The 22,904-nt window shown below is 42.8% G+C and overlaps 1 protein-coding gene across 3 annotated transcripts in view; it reads right to left on the reverse strand.

Moving 5' to 3' along the window:
* Positions 1–22,904, reverse strand: part of thada (THADA armadillo repeat containing) — a 423,367-nt gene that overhangs the window by 314,052 nt on the left and 86,411 nt on the right. For all 3 annotated transcript variants that reach the window (XM_041182915.1, XM_041182914.1, XM_041182913.1), the window contains exons 22-25: positions 19,131–19,263; positions 18,406–18,528; positions 8,844–8,966; positions 6,104–6,195 (exon numbers count right to left, since the gene is read on the reverse strand). In XM_041182915.1, coding sequence (XP_041038849.1) covers positions 6,104–6,195; positions 8,844–8,966; positions 18,406–18,528; positions 19,131–19,263 — 471 coding nt within the window. The remainder of the gene's footprint in view (positions 1–6,103; positions 6,196–8,843; positions 8,967–18,405; positions 18,529–19,130; positions 19,264–22,904) is intronic.

Genomic DNA, 22,904 nt, shown 5'->3' on the forward strand with positions numbered 1-22,904 from the left:
ATAATAATGACATTGTCTTGTGAAGTTTCAGTGAAACCATCATACAAATGACAATTAATGACCACTTAAGAGCCTTATCCTGCTGTCACTGTTACTAACCCAGCTGTGAGCAAGCCTGTTGCCACGTGGATAGTGGGGTGGGAGGAGGTCCCACTTTAAATGCCTGATCGAGGAACCCAGAACTGGGAAGGGGGTGCCTCCACTGAAAGCCAATCTCCTGCCCTGGCTGCTGAACCCCCACACTCCTCCTACCCCCACCTCGTGAAACCCCTCTAACTGTTACTTAGCTGTAGCCTGGGTCACTCCACTAGCCTGGGACTCTGATGCCCATCGTTCTGGCAGCAGCCACCTAATCCCCAGCTGCGCCTACATTCAAAACAGCTGCTAGCCTCTGATTAGCCAGAAGCTCTCAGTAAGCAGGATTTCCACCCCGGGGTCTTGATCCAAAGGAAAGGCCTGCTGCTGGCCCCTCAACTCTCCTAAGTCTAATTGGCTGGTGATTCAGCAGGCCTTCCCCAAAGAAAGCAACATGGATCTCTGGCTGGCTCTCCAGCCAGCAGGCGAGAGCCCCCCGCCCCCCCCCCTCCCCTCACCTCCACAAGATTCCTCCCAGACACCTAATCTGTTTGATTAGATGTCTGCTGCTTTTAAATGATTCCTAGGGAAATAGTCATTTGCTTCAGCATTCATGGAACAATTGAGACATTCTGCTATGTCACAAAGAATAGAAGACAATTGACAGAATTCAATCTAGTCCAGATATCGGGCGGAAATGTCAGTACAATGGAAGGATTACAGACAGGCAGAATGAGGATGGAACCACCTTTATCAGATCTAGTTATTACAGCAGAAGACAAAATTGGAACAATATGGAAGAATGGATCTCAGAAATGCTCTAAAAACAGTTAATAAGTGCTTCAGATTTGAGTTGACTTTCACCATGCGGAGAACTGCCAAAAGTGAAAATGCAGATAATGATGAGTCCAAAATTATACTGGTCACAAGAAGTTTTCATTTGCATTGGCTATTAACTCATTTAGTTTTACTGTATTAGATAGCGCTTGTAAATCACTATATTTGGAACAGACTGGTTAACATGTTGAGCCAGATCTTTACGGAGTTGTAATCCAGAGCCATTTAAAAATAGGAGGGGCCCAATTCTGGGATTTCCACACCCATTCATAGCTCCCCCAATTCTCAGTGGCATGGGATAAGGGTGCAGGTAAGTGAGCCGGTACCCTGCACTCCCTACCTGGCCAGCTCCATTGTAAGGGTAGGCATCTCCTAGCACCCTGTCATTTTCAGCTTCTGGGCTAGCTTCTCCATGACTCATGGTCCACAGCCCCTCAGAGGAATCATGAACCATAATCTGGATTCAGGAAACCTTTGAAAGGTAAGTCAAAAGGTCTTACCCATGCCCCCTTCATGCCAACACAAGCACCCCCACCTACCCCAATGCCTTCAATCTCCATGCCACTCATGCTCCCCATGCACACCCAATGGTCCCTCATACACTCCATGCAAACTCATGACACTTCCATGCCCATTCACCCAGTATACACTGTACAGAACCAATGAACACTATAGTAACAAGGGCATTTATGGAATTGCTTAAAAAACCACCCATACAAAATTTTCTTAAAAAAAGGCAATAAAAGTGTCAATCAACCAGACATTTAAAGCATCAATAGCCAAAGCTATAAACATTTGACACCTCTTTATCTTGTCCAAATGAACATTTAGCATTGACAAAAGAGAACACAGAAAAATAGCTTATTATAACATCAATCACGCAAAGTTGTCACTTCTCTGTACCTGTGTCAACAAAGTTAATCCTTTTATGGGAGTCTGGACTCTCAGCCAAGCATGCAACAAGGCACTGGATACTATAAAGGCTATGGGCCCTGCCAACATCCCACCAATAGTACTGAAGGTATGCTCCAGAGCTAGCCTTGCCTCTAGTCAAAATGTTACACTAAAGCTACAACACTAGCATCTACCCAACAATTTGGAAACTTGCCCAATATGTCCTATCCGCAAAAAGCAAGACAAATCCAATCTAACCAATTACTGCCCCATCAGCTTTCTCTCAAACATCAACAAGGATGGAAGGTGTCGCTGAAAGTGCTATGAAGTGGCACTTACACAGCAATAATCTGCTCACTGGTGTTCATTTTGGGTTCTGCCAAGGCCACTCAGCTCCTGATCTCATTATAGCCTTGGACGAAAGAACTGAACACAAGAGGGGAGGTGAGAATGACTGCCCTTGACATCAAAGCAACATTTGACCAAGTGTGACATCAAGCAGACCTGTAAAAATTGAAGTCAATCAAAATCAAAGGGCAAAATCTCAACTGATTGGAGTCATACCTAACACAACAGAAGATGGTTGTGTTAGTCTAATGTCCATTATCTCCATTCCAGGGCAGTGCTGCAGGAGTTCCTCAGGGTAGTGTCCTAGGTCCAACCATCTTTAGCTGCTTTATCAAAGACCTTCCTTCCACCATAAGACCAGAAATGGGGGTGTTCACTGATGATTACACAATGTTAAGTAGCATTTACAACTCTGCAGAAACTGAAGCAGTCTGTGCCCATGTTGTAGCTAGTTTTGGGGTGATTAGAATTAGTTTTTAACTAAAAGAGTCAGTTTTTAGGAAAATAAATCAATTAAAGCCAAGCGATTGAGTTAATAACACAAAGGCAAGGAAGCCATTTTGAGAGTAACAATAGTGGTTTTCTTCAGCCATTTTGTATTCTGTATTAGCTACGTGTATCAATCAAATTACTGTATTAAGTAGCCGTCAGTCCTGAAACAGATGATTGCAAAAATAATGAACTTTGATTAAGTTATAATTAGTGGATTAACGGAATTAATAAGTATATTAGAAAGACTGGATTTTTATTTAAGTATCAATGTAGAATCATTGTGGAAGTTTCAAATTTCCCTCTTATGGGTCAGTGCAGTTTGAGCTAAATCTGCACAAACAAGGAAACCTCTCTGGAACCCTGGTACGGTCCAGGAGATAATAAATACATCATGGCCGTGAAAAAGTCTAGCTTAAAAAATGAAGGGTTGTTCAAAATCGGATTAAGGAACAGTGAGAAATAATTTCATTGTATTTCTGTTTGAGAATCATGAGAGAAAAAACAAGTGAAAGACAACCAAATTCACCAGCAACTGCTACAGTCAATCATTAAGTCAGCAATAGCCTGACTCTGACATGTGTGATTGTCATACAGGTTTTAAAAAACATGGGTTCCATGAAGTTGCTGTTGTTAATTGTCAAAACTTTGAAGACTCTAGAGACAATGAGCCACATGTCAATCTCTGCTAGTGGGTCTGAGACTGAGATCAGGGACCTGAGCAGGTAAATCCTGTGGCCTACATTTCAACAGAATGTGCAACCAGCTAAAGCTGTAAATGTTATTGTCCGAAGTTTGGTAAGTATGTTTTCTTTAATAAACATAAGAAAATTTACTATCCAGAGAGTTCTGTTTTTACCAGTTGGTTAAGTCTTTTATGAACAAAAGTAGAGATCCCACTTATATATGACTTATAAATTGGAATAGTTGTCGAAATAAGCATACAAACTGATTAATTATCAACAATTTGGAGCAAGACCTGGACAACATCTGATAAGGAGCAAGTAATAAGTCTGTCCACCATTTACAAGGCACAAGACAGGAATGTGATGCAATGCCCTCCACTTGCCTGGATGGGTGCAGCTCCAACAACACTCCAGAAGCTCGACACCATCCAAGTATGAAGAATTCCGATACTTATCATGGTTTGAAGTTCGGAGGTCGGGAATTCCAGTTCCGGATGAATCTCGAGCCTCTTGCAAATGCACTGACCCGGAAATGGGTGCACATATGCAGTTCAGTGGTTTTGCGCTCTTTAGGCTGAGGACTGGCCCTGCACACCTGTAGGATAAAAAGGGATGAGAGCCAGAGGGCAGAAATAGGTCCCTTAAGTGAAGTTAGAGAAAGGAGAAAAGTAATAGGCTCTGAATTCAAGAAAGAGCTGCAGGGAGCAGACTTTAAGAGAAGTGGGCACAAGTGGAGCCCTGAAGATCTGAGAAGGCAGCCGAAGGTTGATGACTCCATGCTGCCAGCCATCGGGGCAAAGGTACTCCTTTGGAGTAGTGGTGTTCTGCGTGGTATGGCCAAAGATCTGAGATTGTGCGTGGAAGGTGAAACTTGAGTGCACACAGAGAGATCCAGGGGAAAAGAGCCTCGGAACATGAGACTAAAACCCTGTAAGGTGGGTCACTGTTGTAGACATCCAAGTGAGAGTGACTTTTGGAGAGAATTCCAAGGTGAGATCTTCAAATTTGGAGCTTGGAAACCCTTGTGAGAAGGACAAAGTTTCAGTTAGATTGGTTGGCTCACAATGTGACAAAGGTCTGAGCGGGTTGTTGAGGAATCAAAGGAATCTGCTTTGGTCCCATCTGTCATCTGTTGTACATTGTGGTGTGTCCGACCACAGTTCACCCATTAATTCACATATACCTTATACTTACCCTGAATGTTAAATTATAAGATAGATATTGTAAATTGTTTTATCTTTCTGAGCTTGTATGTAAAGTTTATTTTTGTTTGTTCAAAACCTGCAAAATTTTCTGGCTTTATTCCCTTAGTAAGCATCTTGAATCTCAACATTTATCTACTTGAAATAAAACATTATTGACCCTTAACCGGATCTCTCCCACCCACATCCGTGGGCCAAGGATCATAACATAGCCTGCTTGATCAGCACCCCATGCATCAACTTAAATATTCACTCCCTGCACCACCAATGCATAATGACAGCAGTGTGTACTATATACAAGATGCACTGCAGCAGCTCACTATGGCTCCTTCGACAGCACCTTCCAAACCAGCGAACTCTGCCACCTAGAAGGACAAGGGCAGCAAACACATGGGAACACCATTACCTGTAAGTTCCCCTCCAAGTCACACACCATGGTGACTTGGAACTTCACTGTCACTGGATCAAAATCCTGCCAGTGCCTTCCTACACTAGATGGACTGCAGCGGTTTAAGGCAGTGGCTCATCACCACACCTTCTCAAGGGAATTAAGGAGGGGCAATAAAAATGCTGGGCTATCCAGTGATGCCCACATCCCATGAAAGAATAAAAACAATTACAATCTTTATGACCCTTATTGGTTTGCTACCAAAACAATTGTTAGGTGTACTATTCCAACCAGTTTTGACAAACATATACGTACATCCGTAAATATAGCCGAACACACACAGAAGTCTGAAGCAAAAACAGAAAATGCTGGAAAAACTCAGCAGGTCTAACAGCATCTGTGGAAAGAAAAACAGTTAACCTTTCGAGTCTGTATGACTCTTCTTCAGAACTAAAGATAAATAAAAATGTGATGAAATTTATACTGTTTAAGAGGAGTGGAGCAGGTGAAGCTGGATAGAAGGCCAGCGATAAGTGGGGGATCAGCATTCCATGGGGGCTGTTCCAAAAGACAGAGGATATAATAACCTATGGAGTTTTCAGGAATGAATGCATTGTAGGAACTGTTTTTACAACAAGGAGTGGAAAGAGGGTATCGAGCAGGGGGATGATTATGTTTTGTCCATTGTTGATAACAACAGTCTATGAGTCGCCTCAAATTTATTGCATGCTTTACATTCAGGATATTGGATACCAGAATATCATGTAGATGCCTCCATTCTCTAAATCACTTTCAGATCCTATGCTCTCAGTGTTTAATAACCAGGTGATGAAAGGTTGGTGGATCGTTCAAACCAGTCCACTGGTCTCACTGTTTACTATTGGTCAGCAGTTGATCTGCCAGATGCTTGAGAATATTGATCACAGCATGCATATCCTGGCCTGGGCCTAAGGCCTAGACACCAATACAGGAACTTTATCAAAAAGGCAGACAGCATACTTCTCACGTAAAATGTGCGCGCATAGCCTGCCATATGGCATGCTTAATCAGAACCAGCATGGAGCCACCAAATTTCAAATGTGTAAGCATACAAGAACAGCTGAAATCAGGGACAAACTTTTCTTTGGCATGATCATTGTTTTCCTTTCAAAAGAATAATTAAGTAAATACGAATGAAATTTCACCTGTTTTTCTTGGAATGTTCATCTTTTCCTCTTTTGACTCCAAATACCCTGGTAATCAGTGCGCTAAACAATAATGTGGAAGAATTTCGTACCTGGTAATCAAAAGCAAGGAGAACGTTATGGACTGTAGGTAGCATTCCTTGTACCTTTTTTTAAAATTTACTTCTATATTTCCACTGTACACATATTTCAAATCTGGTTATATTTAAAGATGATAAACGAAAAAGCACTACAGGGATCTGAAAGTGATATATATAGTGGAAGAATCTATATCATATTCTGATATCCAATGTTCTGTGTAGGGAAAATATTCCTTGGGAAAAATTAGAATTTCAAATCATTTGAGAATTCAAAGCATGTAGTAAATTAAAGATGACTCATACACTGTCGTCACTGACAATAATGGATAAACGATAACCTTCTGTGACCTCAAATACAGCTTTCACAATTACATTATCAAAGCTGCCTCTGTGAAGCTTGATTTCATTTTTCCTTTCACATTGTTGATTAAGGCTGCATGTTTATTACTGCTATAAATGGTTATCGATTCTAAACATCATTTTTGTTAACATTTTTTCAGTGCTGGTTTTGGAAATTTGAAGCTTCTGAGAAAATGATTGGCGAGAATTACTGAAGTCAAAGGAATGAGGGAGATAACTTCATACTATACATTGTTTTTTTTTAATCAGTTTAATGTCTCATCTAAAAGAGGGCACCTTTGACAGTTCAGCACTCCCTCAGTATGATCTTGAAGCATCAGCCTGGATTGTATGTTTCAGTCTCTGGAGTGGGATTTGAAACTGTAACCTTCTGATTCATAGATGAAAGTGCTACCACTAAGCCAAATAGAATTTCCAGGTTTAGTGGAAATTTTTTTTGCCAAATTTGGGATATTTTTGCGCTGTGTGTCACTGCATTTTAGGAATTGGACTGACTTCCCAAAAGGGCTTCATTTTGAACTTTGCAGCTGGCAGAGGTGACACTGGATTTGAATCCTGGGTTGAAACGACTGAGCAAGACGTACTGCATCTTTCCCCCAGCTACAAACAACCACCAGGTCTAAATTTGAAACTTTTCTTTTCAGTACTGTTGATTCTGGCTGCGCATTTTTTTTTAATATTAGCTAGCAAAACAACAAGTTGCAGCTCAGTTTACTGGAAATAAAGTTGCATATTTAAGTCCTACCTCAGATCTGAGAAGCCAGTCCAAAGTCAGTGAATAAATGTGATCAAAATAAACTTGCATTCAGGACCATTAAAAAGTACACTGAATGACAGTGGTTAAAAATCTCTCAGTTTTAGCCTTTACTCAGTGAATGCAATATAATGCCACTTTTGTGCAGCAAAAACACATGGACCATACATAAACCAGAACTAATGTACCATTTTCCCTTAACCTGATAATTAAAGATTCAAATAAACAGGACTTTTTTTCTTCGGTAAACAAATTAAGGAAGGATTACATCCACAGCCAATATGTCTTTTGGAGACTTTTAGATTATACTTTGTGTTTTGGCAACTTTGGTTATTTATTTTAGAGTAGGTTTGTTTGATTTGGTTGGTAATTCGGAGCCATTTCCGCAAATATCTCACTCCACAAAAAGACAGCCAGATTTTTAAAGAGCCATCTCTTATCCTGCAATTTGACTTTGTTTCAGCTAAGAAATCTTTGAGCTTTGTAAAGGGCTTTAGGTGAAATTTCCATCAGACTGCTGCAAGTCAGCAAAGTGTGCTATAAATTCTTTTAATTACACTTAATACTGATTTCAAAGTTTGAAGGGTTATCATTAACAAGATAGTTTGTCAAATGCTTATAGACACTACTTTGCTATATCAATTTCCAGAGGACTAGCATCAAAAGCCTTATTACTAATTACTAAATTACTAATTACTAAAACATTACTAATTCTGTTCTGTACCCAGCTTTAAAAAACTCCTATACAAACAAATGGGTACAGAAGAGAAAGCATGCACAAATATTACTGCAATAAAACTGTACAAGGGCTCAATTCAACCATTTCCCTGATCACGGTCCAATTACCTTTTTAGTTAATTAAAGTTCAATCTGTAATAAGATGACCTAATTTACCCTGCTGGAGATAGTTACAGGTGATTCAAAATGTAATCATATACACAGCCAAACCTTCTAATAACAACTCGCGGCCTGTTAAAATAATAAGCAGAACATTGGACTTTTACATCAGAGCTATTTTAGTATCTTCAGTGATTCTATACCTAATTGTGTTGCTGAAATAGGGATTAATTGGGGGTTACATTGTAAAGCTCCTAAATCCTCAGCTAACCAGCCCTGCAGTGTGTGTTGACAGGGGGCTATAGGTGTTTATTTTTTACACACGTAATATTTCAGTTTCAGTATTATCACATGAACCTCCCAAGGATTGTGTGAACAATATAAATGAACATTTAGCAACAATTCATATCACATTATGATTGAATTGTCATTTTCATGAACCCACGTGACCTTTGCACAGCACATCTTCCCCGTAACACATCAGTTGCTCAATAGATGAGTCATTTTGATCATACGTTGATTGGTATTAGACTTCTATAGCAAAATTTTAATAAAATAACACATTCTTGTAACCCAGAAGCCTATACATTTTACACTAAGTGCTTTTGTCAGTATTTTGGTGACATGTCTTTTTTTTTGGTTTTGGTCACATTCGTTTTGGAAAAGGTCCAGTTACCAGACTCCAAAGACTTAAAAGGTTATAACTTACTGCCCATATAGGAGATGTAAACCCAAGAATGGCTGCTTGTATTCCATCTGCCACATAAGGAATGACATTTTCACCCAATCTGGTGTCTCTAAAAAGAGCTCTCAAGATATTCAAAGCGTGCACCTGACAAAAACAAAAATATATACATAAGGAACTGTGGGGAAAAAAGCATGAAGTGCAAGAAACCTTTTCTGGAAAAGGACCACTTTTCCCCACCCACCAAAAATGCAATAAAGAATATCACTTCTTACACTTGTATCACATAAAACATGCTAAACAGTTCCTGGAGGAGAAGTGGAACCAGGCAATAGTAAGAGAGATGACCAAAAGTGTAGTAAAGTAATTAAGTTTCAAGAAAACTTATTAAAGTATGAAGACAGCAAAGCAAAAGAATTCAGGCAAAAACCGCCAGAAAGTAGAACATAATGTTCTACTGGAGGCAATTCTGGCTTATCACCAGCTTGATGGTCAGGTAAGCAGTCTGAAGTTAGAGGGAACAGAGAGCTTTTTAAGATGACGGGCGATGATTAACATTTTGAAGTGGGAAACGAATGTGCCAGAACTAAGGGAGCCATTAGCAATGTCTGTGAACACTGAAAGAAAAGAATCAGGAGGACCTGTAAATACTGCAGCCATGGTATGCTGCTGATGAATAGGGTCGATGAGGTGTCTATCAAGCAGATCACTTTATCCGGTATATGGTCTAGCTTCTTGTATGTTGATGCATCTGCACCATTCCAAGCAAGTGAAGAATATTCCATCACATTCTCAATATGGCTTTCAGGTGGTGGGAAGGCTTTGGGGAACCAAGTGAGCCACTCACCACAGAATTTATATGGGATTTATATATCTGTCCTAGATTAATTTCTGGTCAATGGTGGGGACTTGATGATGGTAATGCAATTGAATGTCATGAGGAAGTGGTCAGAATCTCCCTTTTTGAAGATGGTCATTGCTTGTCATTTGTGTGACGCAAAAGCGTTGCCATTTATTAGTCCAAGACTGGATGTTATTCAGGCCTTGCTGTATGTGGCCACAGGTTGCTTCAATTCTGAGAAATTACAAATGGAGCTGAACACTACAAATATCAGTGAACAGCCCCACTATTAGCCTTACAATGGGGGAATGGTCATTGATGAAACAGTTGAAGATACCTGAACTTCAGACACTGCCCTAAGGAACAACTTGGAGCTGAATTGGTTACATTTTCCTGTGTGCCAGATGTGAAACTAAAGAGTTTTCTCTGATCCTCATCAACTTCAGTTTTATTAGGGCTGCTTGTTACTACACTGTTGAAATCTTCCTTGATGTTAAGGGCTGAGACTCTCACTTCACCTCTATAATCTAGCTCATGTCCATGTTTAGACAAAGGACATAATGAGCTTTGGAGCTAAGTGGTACAACTCAAAATTAGAATTACTGAGCAGATTACTGGTATATAAATGTCATCTGACAGAGCTTCTTTCATCACTTTGCTGATGATTGGGAGTAGAATGATAGAATAGAGACTGGAAATTTTCCATATTGTCAGATGTTAGTCCTGTAGCTGCACTGGAACAATTTTGTTAGAGGTGTGGCTAGTTCTAGAGCACAGGTCCTCAGCCTGTTAAGAAATAGGAACTTATCTGATTTCTAAGCGGAAGTCGGCAACTACAAGTCCTGACATGCGCCAGGAGTTTCTGCATTTGCAGGAACTGAGTGCGGGTTGAGCATGCACAGCTCAGCATTGCAAGATCTTCAGGCTGGGGACAGGTGCCCAGTGTGCCTGCATGGGAGAAATCAGCGCAAAATAGAGGACCCAGGAGTGGGGTGGGTAACAGAGGAGTCCCGGAACATGGTACATGGAGAGAGGAGAGCGAGAGGGCGAGAACGAGAGAGGGAGAGAGAGGGAGAGAGAGGGAGAGAGAGGGAGAGAGGGAGAGAGAGGGAGAGAGAGGGAGAGAGAGGGAGAGAGAGGGAGAGAGAGGGAGAGAGAGGGAGAGAGAGGGAGGGGGAACAGGGAGCGAGAGAGGGGGAGGGATACAGGGAGGGAGGAGAAAGGGGGAGGGAGATGGGGGCAGAGAGAGAGAGAGAGGGAGGGAGGGGGCAGGGAGAGAGAGGGAGAGAGGGAGAGAGAGAGGGGGCAGGGAGAGAGAGAGAGGGGGGGAGCAGGGAGAGAGATAGAGAGTGGGGCAGGGGGAGAGAGAGAGAGAGGGGGGCAGGGAGAGAGAGGAGAGAGGGGGAGGGACACAGAGAGAGAGAGAGAGAGAGAGAGAGAGAGTGAAGACATGTAGAGGACCAGAGAAGAAGCCATCAGAAGGAGGCCATTGGTAGGAATTGGAGAAAAGCAAAGGAGCCAGCGCATGGATGCAAAAGTTCTGAGACTGAGAGAATCCAAGTAGTGAGGGCTTGGGAGAAGCTGCAGAGAGCTGAAAGGGCAGCGAAAGGTTTGTGACCCAATGCTCTGGGCCGCTGGGGCAAAGGTCGCCCTTTGGAGCAGTGGTGTGCTGCTCAGTGTGACTGAAGAGCTGTAGTTGTGCCTGTGAATTGGTGCCGGAGTGCAGGCTCAGGAAATCCAGGGGAATGTCATGTTGGGAGATGAGACTGAAGCCCTGAAAGGTGAGCAGTTGTTTAGGCAGTCCAAGTTGGAGCAGCTTTGAGGGAATTCAAAGGCTTGATCTTCAAAAGTGAAAGTTTGGAATCCCTTGTGAGGGAGACAGTGTTAACAAGATTGTGTAACTCACAGTGGATACTGATGTCTGGGTTGCTAAGAAATCCACATGGTGGGTTGCTAAGAAATCCATGGGATCTCTCTTGGTTGCAGTCACCATGTATTTTGCAGTGTAGTGTGTTCAACCACAGCTTGCCTGTTAATTCACAAACTCTAACATTCAGAATTAACATAAGGTATAAGATTGTTTTACTTTTCTGACTTTATTTTTCTTTAAAATTCATTCACGGGATGTAGGCTTCACTGGCTGGGCCAGCATGTATTGCCCATCCCTAGTTGCCCATGAGAAGGTGGTGTTGAGCTGCCATCTTGAACAGCTGCAGTCCATGTGGTGTAGGTACACATACAGCACTGGTAGGAAGTGAGTTCCAGGATTTTGACCCAGCAACAGTAAAGGAACAAATCAGGATGGTGAGTGACTTGGAGGGGAAGTTCTAAGTGGTGGTGTTCCCATTTATCTGCAGCCCTTGTCCTTATAGATGGTAGCGGTCGTGGGTTTTAAGGTGCTGTTGAAGGAGCCTTGGTGAAGTCCTGCAGTGCATCTTGTAGATGGTACACACTGCTGCTACTATGTGTCGGTGGTGGAGGGAGTGAATGTTTGTGGATGTAGTGCCAAGCAAGTGGGCTGCTTTGTCCTGGATAGTGTCAAGCTTCTTGAGTGCTATGGGAGCTGCACTCATCTAGGCAAGTGGGGAGTACTCCATCACATTCCTGACTTGTGCCTTGTAGATGGTGGACAGGCTGAGGGGAGTCAGGAGGTGCGTTATTTGTAACATGATTCCTAGCCTCTGACCAGCTCTTGTAGCCACAGTATTTATACGGCTAGTGCTGTTCAGTTTCTGGTCAATGGTAACCACCAGGATGTTGATAGTGGGGTATTCAGTGATGGTAATGCCATTGAACATCAAGGGGCGAAGGTTGGATTCTCTCTTGTTGGAGATGGCCATTACCTGGCACTTGTGTGGCATGACTGTTACTTGCCGCTTGTAAGCCCAAGCCTGGATATTATCCAGATCTTGCTGCATTTAGACATGGGCTGCCTTAGTATCTCAAGAGTCATGAATGGTGCTGAACATTGTGCAATCATCAGCGAACATCCCCACTTCTGATCTTATGATGGAAGGAAGGTAATTAATGAAGCAGCTGAAGATGGTTGGACTGAGGACACTACCCTTAGGAACGCCTGCAGTGATGCCCTGGAGCTGAGATGGCTGACCTCCAACATAAAGACCATAAGACATAGGAGCAGAAATTAGGCCATTCGGCCCATCAAGTCTGCTCTGCCATTCAATCATGGCTGATAAGTTTCTCAACCCCATTCTCCCGCCTCCTCCCCATAACCTTTGATCCCCTTACTAATCAAGAACCTATCTATCTCTGTCTTAAATACACTCAATGACCTGACCTCCGCAGCCTTCTGTGGCAATGAATTCCATAGATTCACCACTCTGGCTAAAGAAGTTTCTCCTCATTTCTGTTCTAAAAGGTCTTCCCTTTACTCTGAGGTTGTGCCCTCAGGTCCTAGTCTCTCCTACTAATGGAAACATCTTCCCCACGTTCACTCTATCCAGGCCTTTCAGTATTCTGTAAGTTTCAATCAATCAGATCCCCCCTCATCCTTCTAAACTCCATCGAGTATAGACCCAGAGTCTTCAAACGTTCCTCATATGATAAGCCTTTCATTCCTGGGATCGTACTCATGAACCTCCTCTGGACCCTCTCCAGGGCCAGAACATCCTTCCTGAGATACAGGGCCCAAAATTGTTCACAATATTCTAAATGTGGTCTGACCAGAGCCTTATAAAGCCTCAGCAACACATCCCTGCTTTTATATTCTAGTCCTTTCGAAATAAATACCAACATTGCATTTTCCTTCCTAACTACCGACTCAACCTGCAAGTTAACCTTAAGAGAATCCTGGACCAGGACTCCCAAGTCCCTTTGCACTCCAGATTTCTGAATTCTCTCCCCATTTAGAAAATAGTCTATGCCTCTATTCTTCCTACCAAAGTGCATGACCTCACACTTCCCCACATTGTATTCCATCTGCCACTTCTTTGCCCATTCTCCTAACCTGTCCAAATCCTTCTGCAGCCTCCCCGCCTCCTCAATACTACCAGTCCCTCCACCTATCTTTGTATCATCTGCAAACTTAGCCAGGATGCCCTCAGTTCATGCACCTAGATCGTTAATGTATAAAGTGAAAAGTTGTGGTCCCAACACTGACCCTTGCAGAACTCCACTAATCACCGGCCGCCATCCTGAGAAGAACCCCCTTATCCCCACTCTCTGCCTCCTGCCAGACAGCCAATCTTCTATCCATGCTAGTACCTTGCCTCTAACACCATGGGCTCTTATCTTACTGAGCAGCCTCCTGTGCGGCACCTTGTCAAAAGCCTTCTGGAAGTCCAAGTAGATAACTTCTATTGGCTCTCCTTTGTCTAACCTACTCATTACCTCCTCAAAGAATTCTAACAGATTTGTCAAGCTTGACCTCTCCTTGATGAAACCATGCTGACTTTGCCCTATTTTACCATGCACTTCCAAGTATTCTGAAATCTCATCCTTAATAATGGACTCTAAAATCTTACCAACGACCGAGATCAGGCTAATCGGCCTGTAATTTCCCATCTTTTGCCTCACTCCCTTCTTAAACAGGGGGTTACATTAGTGATTTTCCAGTCCTCTGGGACCCTCCCTGACTCCAGTGATTCCTGAAAGATCACCACTAACGCCTCCACTATCTCTTCAGCTATCTCCTTCAGAACTCTGGGGTGTAGTCCATCTGGTCCAGGTAAATTATCCACCTTCAGACCTTTCAGTTTTCCTAGCACCTTCTCCTTGGTAATGGCCACCATACTCACCTCTGCCCCCCGACTCTCATGAACTTTGGAGATGTTATTCGTGTCTTCCACCGTGAAGACTGACGCAAAGTACCTATGCAGTTCCTCTGCCATATCTTTGTTCCCCACTATGACTTCTCCAGCGTCATTTTCCAGCGGCCCAATGTCCACTTTTGCCCCTCTCTTACCCTTTACATATCTAAAAAAAACTCTTGCAAACTTTATTTTATATTACTGGCTAGTTTACCCTCATATTTAATCTTCTCCCTCCTTATTTATTTTTTAGTTGTGCTCTGTTGGTCTTTGTAGGCTTCCCAATCCCCTGGTTTCCCACTGCTCTTGGCCACATTGTATGCTTTCTCTTTAGCTTTTATGCTGTCCCTGACTTCCCTTGTCAGCCATGGTTGCCTCTTCCTCCCTTTAGTATGCTTCTTAGTATACAACCACAACCATCTTCCTTTGTGCTAGGTATGACTCCAACCAGCAGAGAATTTTCCCCTATTCCCACTGACTCCAGTTTTGTTAGGGCTCCTTGATGCCACACTCTGTCAAATGCGACCTTGATGTCGAGGGCAGTCACCCTCACCTCACCTCGGGAGTTCAGCTCCTTCGTCCATGTTTGAACCAAGGCTGTACTGAGGTCAGGAGCTGAGTGGCCCTGGAGGAACCCAAACTGGGCATCAGTGAGCAAGTTATTGCTAAGCAAGTGCCACTTGATAGCACTGTTGATGACCCCTTCCATTACTTTACTGATGACCAAGAATAGGCTTATGGGGCAGTAATTGGCTGGGTTGGATTTGTCCTGCTTTATGTGTACAGGACCAACCTGTGCAATTTTCTACATAGCTGGCTAGGTGCCAGTGTTGTAGCTGTACTGGAACAGCTTGGCTAGGGGCATAGTCATCCTCACGGAATCATTCCTTAAAGATAATGTCCCAGACACCACCATCACCATCCCTGGGCCTATGTCAGGTTGTTGCTTGACTAGTCTGTGAGACAGCTCTCCCAATTTTGGCAATAGCCCCCAGATGTTAGTAAGGAGGGCTTTGCAAGGTCGACAGGGCTGAGATTGCCATTGTCACTTCCTGTGCCTAGGTTGATGCTGGGTGGTTCGCTGGTTTCATTCCTTTTTTGTGACTTTATAGCGGTTTGTTACAACTAAGTGGCTTGCTAGGCCATTTGAGAGGATATTTTAAGAGTCTGGAGTCACATGTAGGCCAGACCAGGTAAGAACGACAGATTTCCTTCCCTAAAGGGCATTAATGAACCAGATGGACTTTTACAACAATCGACAATGGTTCCACAGTCATCATTAGAATTTTAATTCCAGATTTTTACTGAGTTCAAATTCCACCATCTGCTATGGTGGGATTCGAACCCGGGTCCCCAAAACATTACCCTGAGTCTCTGGATTACTAGTCCAGCAACAATACCAGTATACCATTGCCTCCCCAAAAGTTTGTCTTGTCTGTTCAAAAACCGTGGGATCTTGTAGCTTTATTTTCTTAGTAAGTACCTTGGCTCTCAAACTTTGTCTACTTTAAACAAAAAAATTTACTGGTCCCTAACCAGGCCGCGGTCCAAGAACATAACAAGCCTATGCCTGGATATTGTTGATGTCTATAGTCTTTGCTGCATCCAGTGCACACAGCCAGCTCTTGACGAAATGTGTAAATAGAATTGGTTTCAAGATGTCACCTGTGATTGTGAGGTCCTCAGGAAGAGGGCCAAGAAGGATCATCCCCATAAACAAAGCTGGATAGTTAGAAGTCTTGTCATTTGCACTCAGATGCTGAGTTCTGCCATCATTGAGGATGCAAATATTCATGGAATCACTTCCTTATTAAATGTTAAATTGTCAACCATCATTCACAACTGCATGTGGCAGGGTTCCAAAGCTTTGGCCTGATCCACTGATTGTGGGATTACTTCGGTCTGATTATAGCGCACTGCTTTCACTGCATTCGATTCACTTCACATGATATTAAAGGCTATGGGCCCTGAAAATATCGCAGCAATAGTATCGACAATAGACGTGTGCTCCAGAACTAGCCATGCCCCGAGCCAAGTAGTTCCAGTGCAGCTACATTGGCATCTACCTGACAATGTGGAAAACAGCCCAGTTATACCCTGTCCACAAAAAGCAGGACAAATGCAATCTGGCTAATTATTGCCCCATCAGCCTCCTCTCAGACATCAGAAAGTGATGGAAGGTGTCTTTGCCAGTGTTATCAAGTGGCCCTTACACAGCAGTAACCTGATCACTGATGCTTAGTTTGGGATCCACCAGTGCCATTTGGCTCTTAACACAAGAACACAAAAATATGACCATATACCCATTGAGCCTGCTCCTCTAATCAACATGATCATGGCTGATCCTGGACTTCAACTCCACTTTCCTGCCTGCTCCCCATATCCATTTGTACCCCATGAGTCCAAAAATCTTTCTATCCCAGCTTTAAATGTATTCAACAATGGAGCACCCACAACCCTCAGGGTTGAGAGTTCCAAAGATTCAGCACCCTTTGAATGAAGTAATTTCCCCTCACCTCAGTCCTAAATTATCAGTCCCTTATCCTAGAGGCTATGCATCCCCAATGCAATTTTCAATACATTACACTAACCATCTCCCCATGACATTCAATGGAATTACCATCACTGAATCCCTACTATTAAATTCCTGGGAGTTTCCACTGACCAGGAACTGTACTGGACCAGTCATATTTGAAGTATGGCAGGTCAGAGATTGGGAATTGTAACATACTTCCTGACTCCCAAAGCCTGTCCACCATTTACAAGGCACAAGTCAAAGTGTGATGGACTACTCACTCTCCAATTGCCTGGATGACTGCAGCTTCAACAACACTCAATATACTCGACAAAGCAGTCAGCTTAATCAGCACCTCATCTACCAACTTAAACATTCACACCCTCCTCTACTGTCCAAATATTTGTCCATCTCAGGATGTTGGCTGGCGGAGTCCTCATAGGGCTTTGAGTTTGCTACAACATTTCAACTATCCTCACTGAGTGTAATATCAGGAAATGTCCTTTACAATGCTTGGAAAGAGGGGAGCTGATCCTGCAAGCGCAGCAATGTCCCACACAGTTGCGACTGTAACACTGAACACTTACATGAACATTCAATAAAGAGAGTGAACAAAAAAACACAGAACTGTTTCTTACACAATAAAGGAAATGCCCCTAACTCCCCTGTGGCCATCAATATGTACTAAACATGAGGCATGCCAGTATTTAGCACTCTAACTCAACAAATAGTCTCAACAAATAAATGCACACACATGAATAAAGTGAAACAAATTGTGATGTGAAAGGTTTACAAGTGAAATTTAATTTTGAAAAACACCCTTGTCACCTTGGTGGTTTCAAGCCTTTTGTTAATGGGGGTAGAGTTGGGCAGAAAAGTTGTGGCCATGATGCTGTGCCTCGCTGTTTGCCCAGGAGGCTCTTTACAGACCGACTGTAGCTGCAGCATTGTCAGCTGACAGCAAATTTCATCACTAAGAAGCATTCCCCGCCACAGAATCATACGTATTTCCCATGCATGCTGCCAGGTTTTTAAACTTTAATTGTAATTACATGAGAAATGCAAAAAAACAAGAGAGCTGAAGTGGGAATGGCGCAGTACTGACAAAATTACGCCTACTTTCTGGGAACACAGTGGAGGTGAATAATGTTAGAAAATTTCACAAAAGATCTGGGGTTTTTTTGACAAGAGAAGCCATCAAGGAATACAGGAAAGACAACCTGAAATATCAAAATCTGCTCCACAGCATAAGAAAAAACAATTGTACCAATCGTTGTCGATGCCAGAGAATAGTAACAATTGTACTGAGGTGAGGAATAATTTTAAGTATTTGTAATTCTATTACATTATACAATATCTACTTACATGAAATAACTCAATAACAGTAAGAATTGTTAATGAGTTCCAATGTTAAAATATAATCCAACAAGACAAAGTCTACAATTTGTTTCTTTTTGCTACCTGTGGAATGGTGGCAGGTTCATCCTGGCACGTCACTAATGGTAGAGCAAGTGAGATCAGTTCCTTCATTGCCAGTTTCAGAAAACCCAAGTTGGAACTCCTAGGTTCCGAAGACACCAAGGCCTGCAGTGGGGGTAAAATAAAATGTACAATTTTAAAGACCTCCTTTACCTTATACCCTTGAATGAGGTGCTTTTTATCTAAGTTATTTCCGATTTAACAAGGTTTGGTTTCTGCCTACCATTTTCTCCCTCCTTCTTCTGTACACACATTTATCTGCCTTTCTTAGTATAACGGTCACACATTAAGTTCCAGATTACTTTACATTTATTAAAGTAAAATGCTATTTTATGGAACAGCTCAAAATTGAAGTCTTATCATAGCTCAGCATCCTCAAAGAGGCATCCTTAGAGGGTCTGCTTCACACCTTGTTTTACTGACAACTGAGCAAAGGCAGAAGTGTAAAGAAAATATTAGGGCTGTAAGTTTATTACCAAATACATTTTCTGAACATTTTACAGAAATTTACACTGCTCTAGGTGAATTTAACAAAATTTAGAAGTAAGCTATTTTGTCCCTCTTGTAATAATAAAAATAACTCAGATCTCACACCTCCAATGATAAGGATTGGTCTCTCCATGTACTTCAGCAGTAGAAATCCCGCACAGATTTGTGGAAGGCAACAGGGCATTCATCTCAACCAATGAAACCCATCCTTCCCATACCTGAATGTAAAATGGGATTCCGGCACTACGTCGGGTGGCACACAGTTTGGATGCAGGGGAACTGGATTTAATTTCCTGTAGAACTTCTTCTAGCCACTGCTGAGGCAATTTCTGCAAATCACTATTATTACAGCTAGAAATAGGGAAAAAGGCAAAGCTTTAGCACATTCAGTTTTGGTTGCTATTATTCTCCCCTATCTCAAAAGCCACATTTGTGCAATCATCTTCAGCCTATAGACCAGGCTGGCACAGCTTACTGTATTAGGGCTATAATATGAATAAGTTCCTCAATATCTTCAATAGTTCTGGCATGTGCTCTGGATACCTATGGAGAAACCTGATCCAGTATCCTAGAAGGAAGCCAATTCAAAATTGTCAAGTCTCAGTAAATATCAATAATACTGGCACTAGTAAACTGGAGTTCCATTTTAAAGTACACAAAGACCAGTTTGGACAAGTTTTATCGGTGCCCTTCATTTCTAAGCTTTAATGGTTTTTCCTTTTAGGATGGAAAGTGGTGCACTTCCTGCTTAAAGTAAGTGTCACTTCCTGTCCACCATGTTAGAGGCTTAGACACCCCAAAAATAGGTACAGAGTGATTGAATCTCCAAAACAAAGTCTGCTGATGGAAATTGCTATCTAGAGATAAATAAAAGTGTTGGAAAGAAGTTTCAACAGCACTCAAAATATTAAACCCATCTTTTCTCTGACTTGTGTATTTCTAGTCTTTTCTGTTTTCAACAGTATCAGCTTTGACCTGCCAAAGGTAGAAATAATTGAGAGCAACATAGGTCAACAGAATTTTAACTTTTACCCTTAACTGCTTTAATTGAAACTACTTTAATGAAGTAAGTTCATATCTGGCAAGCTCTTGTGCAGTGCATCCGGAAAGTAATGGAGCAGATCACAAAAGGTTATTCTGACAGAAACCCTCTGCCTTCCTGTGATCTCCACCACCAAGAAAGGCAAGGACAAGACACGTATTTCATCAGGAAATACAAGATCACTCTTGTTCATTATATGCCGAGGCTCCCCAGATGTTAGTCTTCAGCCAATTCGATTCAGTCCACATGACATCAAAAACAGCTGCTGGCACCGGATACTGCAAAGGCTATGGGCCCTGACAACATCCCAGCAATAGCAGCGAAGACATGCGGTCCTGAACTAGCCACATCCGAGCCAAGCTCTTCCAGTACAGCTACAACACTGGTACCTACTTGAAACTGTGGAAAATTTACAAGGTTATGCCCTTTCCACAAAAAGCAGAACAAATCCAATCCAGCCAATTACTACCCCATCAGTTTACTCTTGATGATCAGCAAAATGATGGAAGGTGCCGTTGACAATAATATTAAGCAACACTTATTCAGCAATAACCTGCTCACTGATGCGCAGTTTGGGTTCAGCCAGGGCCACTTGGCATTGACCTCATTATAGGCTTGATCCAAACATTGATAAAAGGGCTGAATTCCAGAGGTGAAGTGAAGGTGACTGTCCTTGACATCAATGCAGCATTTGACTGAGTGCGACATCAAGGAGCCCTCACAAAATTGAAATCCACGGGAATAAGGGGAAACTCTCTACTGGGAGTCATGCCTAGCACAAAGATAGATAGTTGTAGCTGTATGAGGCAAATCTTCCCAGCCCCAAGACACTCCTGTAGTTCTTCAGTGCAGTATCCTAGGCACAACCATCTTCAGCTGCTTCATCAATGACCTTCCCTGCATCATAAGGTCGTAAGTGGGGATATCCGCTGGTGATTGCAGTGTTCAGTACCATTAACAACTCCACAGATACTGAAGCAGTCCATGTCCACATGCAGAAAGACCTGGACAACATTTAGGCTTGGGCTGATAAGTGGCAAGTAACATTTGTGCCTCACAATTGCCAGGCAATGACCATCTCCAACAAGAGAGAATCTAAACATCTCCCTTTGATATTCAATGGCATTACCATCGCTGAATCCTCCACTATCAACATCCTGGTAGTTACCAACAAGTAGAAACTGAAGTAGACTGACCATATAAACATTATAGCTACAAAAGCAGGTCAGAGACTGGGGCCAGGAATTTCCGGTCCCACCCACAGCGGGACCCGTCGTGATCGGAAGGGAAAATCTGGCGATGCAGCAAAAAGTCCACAACTTTCAGCATGAATTTCTGGTCCCACCCTTGGAAAATCCTGGTCTGGGAATTTTGCAGGAGGTAGCTCACCTTCTGACTGCCTGAAGTCTGTCCACCACATAAAAGACACAAGTCAGGAGTATGATGGAAAAATCGTGCTTATGCTGTGTGCACAAGAATATCTTTGATTTACCCATTGTTAGTTTTATTTTGGAATTATCATAGCTTACAGATAACATCCCAAGCACCACCATCACCATCCCTAGGTATGTCCTGACCCACTGACAGGACAGAGTCACCAGAGATGACAGCATAGTGGTATACAGTCAGGAGGGAATTGCCTGGGAGTCCTCAACATTGTCTCCAGACTCCATGGAGTCACATGGCATCAGGTCAAACATGGACAAAGAAACCTCCTGCTGATCACCACCCATTGCCCCCCTCAGCTGATGCATCAGTGCTCCTCCATGTTGAACACCAATTGCAGGAAGCACCCGCAAGGGCATAGAACGTACTCAGTCAGGGACTTGAATAACCATCACCAAGAGTGGCTTGGTGGCACCACTACTGACTGAGTTGGCCAAGTCATAAAGGACATAGCTGCTAGACCGGGTCTGGTGCAAGTGGTGAGGGAACCAACAAGAGGGAAAAACCTACTTGACCTCGTCCTCGCTAATCTACCCTTCCAGATGCATCTGTCCATGACAGCATTGATAGAAGTGACGAAGTCCAATCTTCACATTGAGGACACTTTCCAATATGTTGTGTGGCACTTTCACCGTGCTACCTGGGATAAATGTCAAACAGATCTAGCAACTCAAACCTGGGCATCCATGAGGCACTATGAGAAATCAACAGCACCAGGATTGTACAAAAGTACAATCTATAACTTCATAGACTGGCATATCCCCCACTCTACCATTACCAAACCAAGGGACTAACTCAGTTTTAATGAAGAGTGCAAGAGGGTATGCCAGGAGCAACACCAGGCATACCTAAAAATGATATGCCAACCTGGTGAAGCTACAACACAGGACTACTTTGCATGCCAAACAGCATAAGCAGCAAGTGATAGACAGAGCTAAGGATTCCCACAACCAACGGATCAGATCTAAGCTCTGCAGTCCTGCCACATCCACTCATGAATGGAGGAGGACACTTAAACAACTCACTGGAGGAGGTGGCTCCACAAATATCCCCATCCTCAAAGATGGGGGGAGCCGAGCACATTAATGCAAAAGGTAAGGTTGAAGCATTTGCAACAATCTTCAGCCACAAGTGCCAAATGGATGATCCATCTTGGCTTTCTCTAGAGGTCCCCAGCATCACAGATGCCAGTCTTCAGCCAACTTGATTCATTCCATATGATATCAAGAAATGACTGAAGGCACTGGATACTGCAAAAGTTACAGGCCCTGACAACATTCCAGCAATAGTACTGAAGACTTGTGCTCCAGGACAAGCTGCCCCTTTAAGCCAAGCTGTTCCAGTACAGTTACAACACTGGCCTCTAACTGGCGAAAAGTGTCCAGGTATGGCCTGTCCACAAAAAGCTGGACAAATTCAACCCAGCCAATTACTGCTCCATCATCTACTCTCGATCATCAGCAAAGTGATGGAAGGGATCATCGACAGTGTTATCAAAAGGCAC

The sequence above is a fragment of the Carcharodon carcharias genome, chromosome 2 (assembly GCF_017639515.1).
Source record: "Carcharodon carcharias isolate sCarCar2 chromosome 2, sCarCar2.pri, whole genome shotgun sequence".
NCBI lineage: Eukaryota > Metazoa > Chordata > Chondrichthyes > Lamniformes > Lamnidae > Carcharodon > Carcharodon carcharias.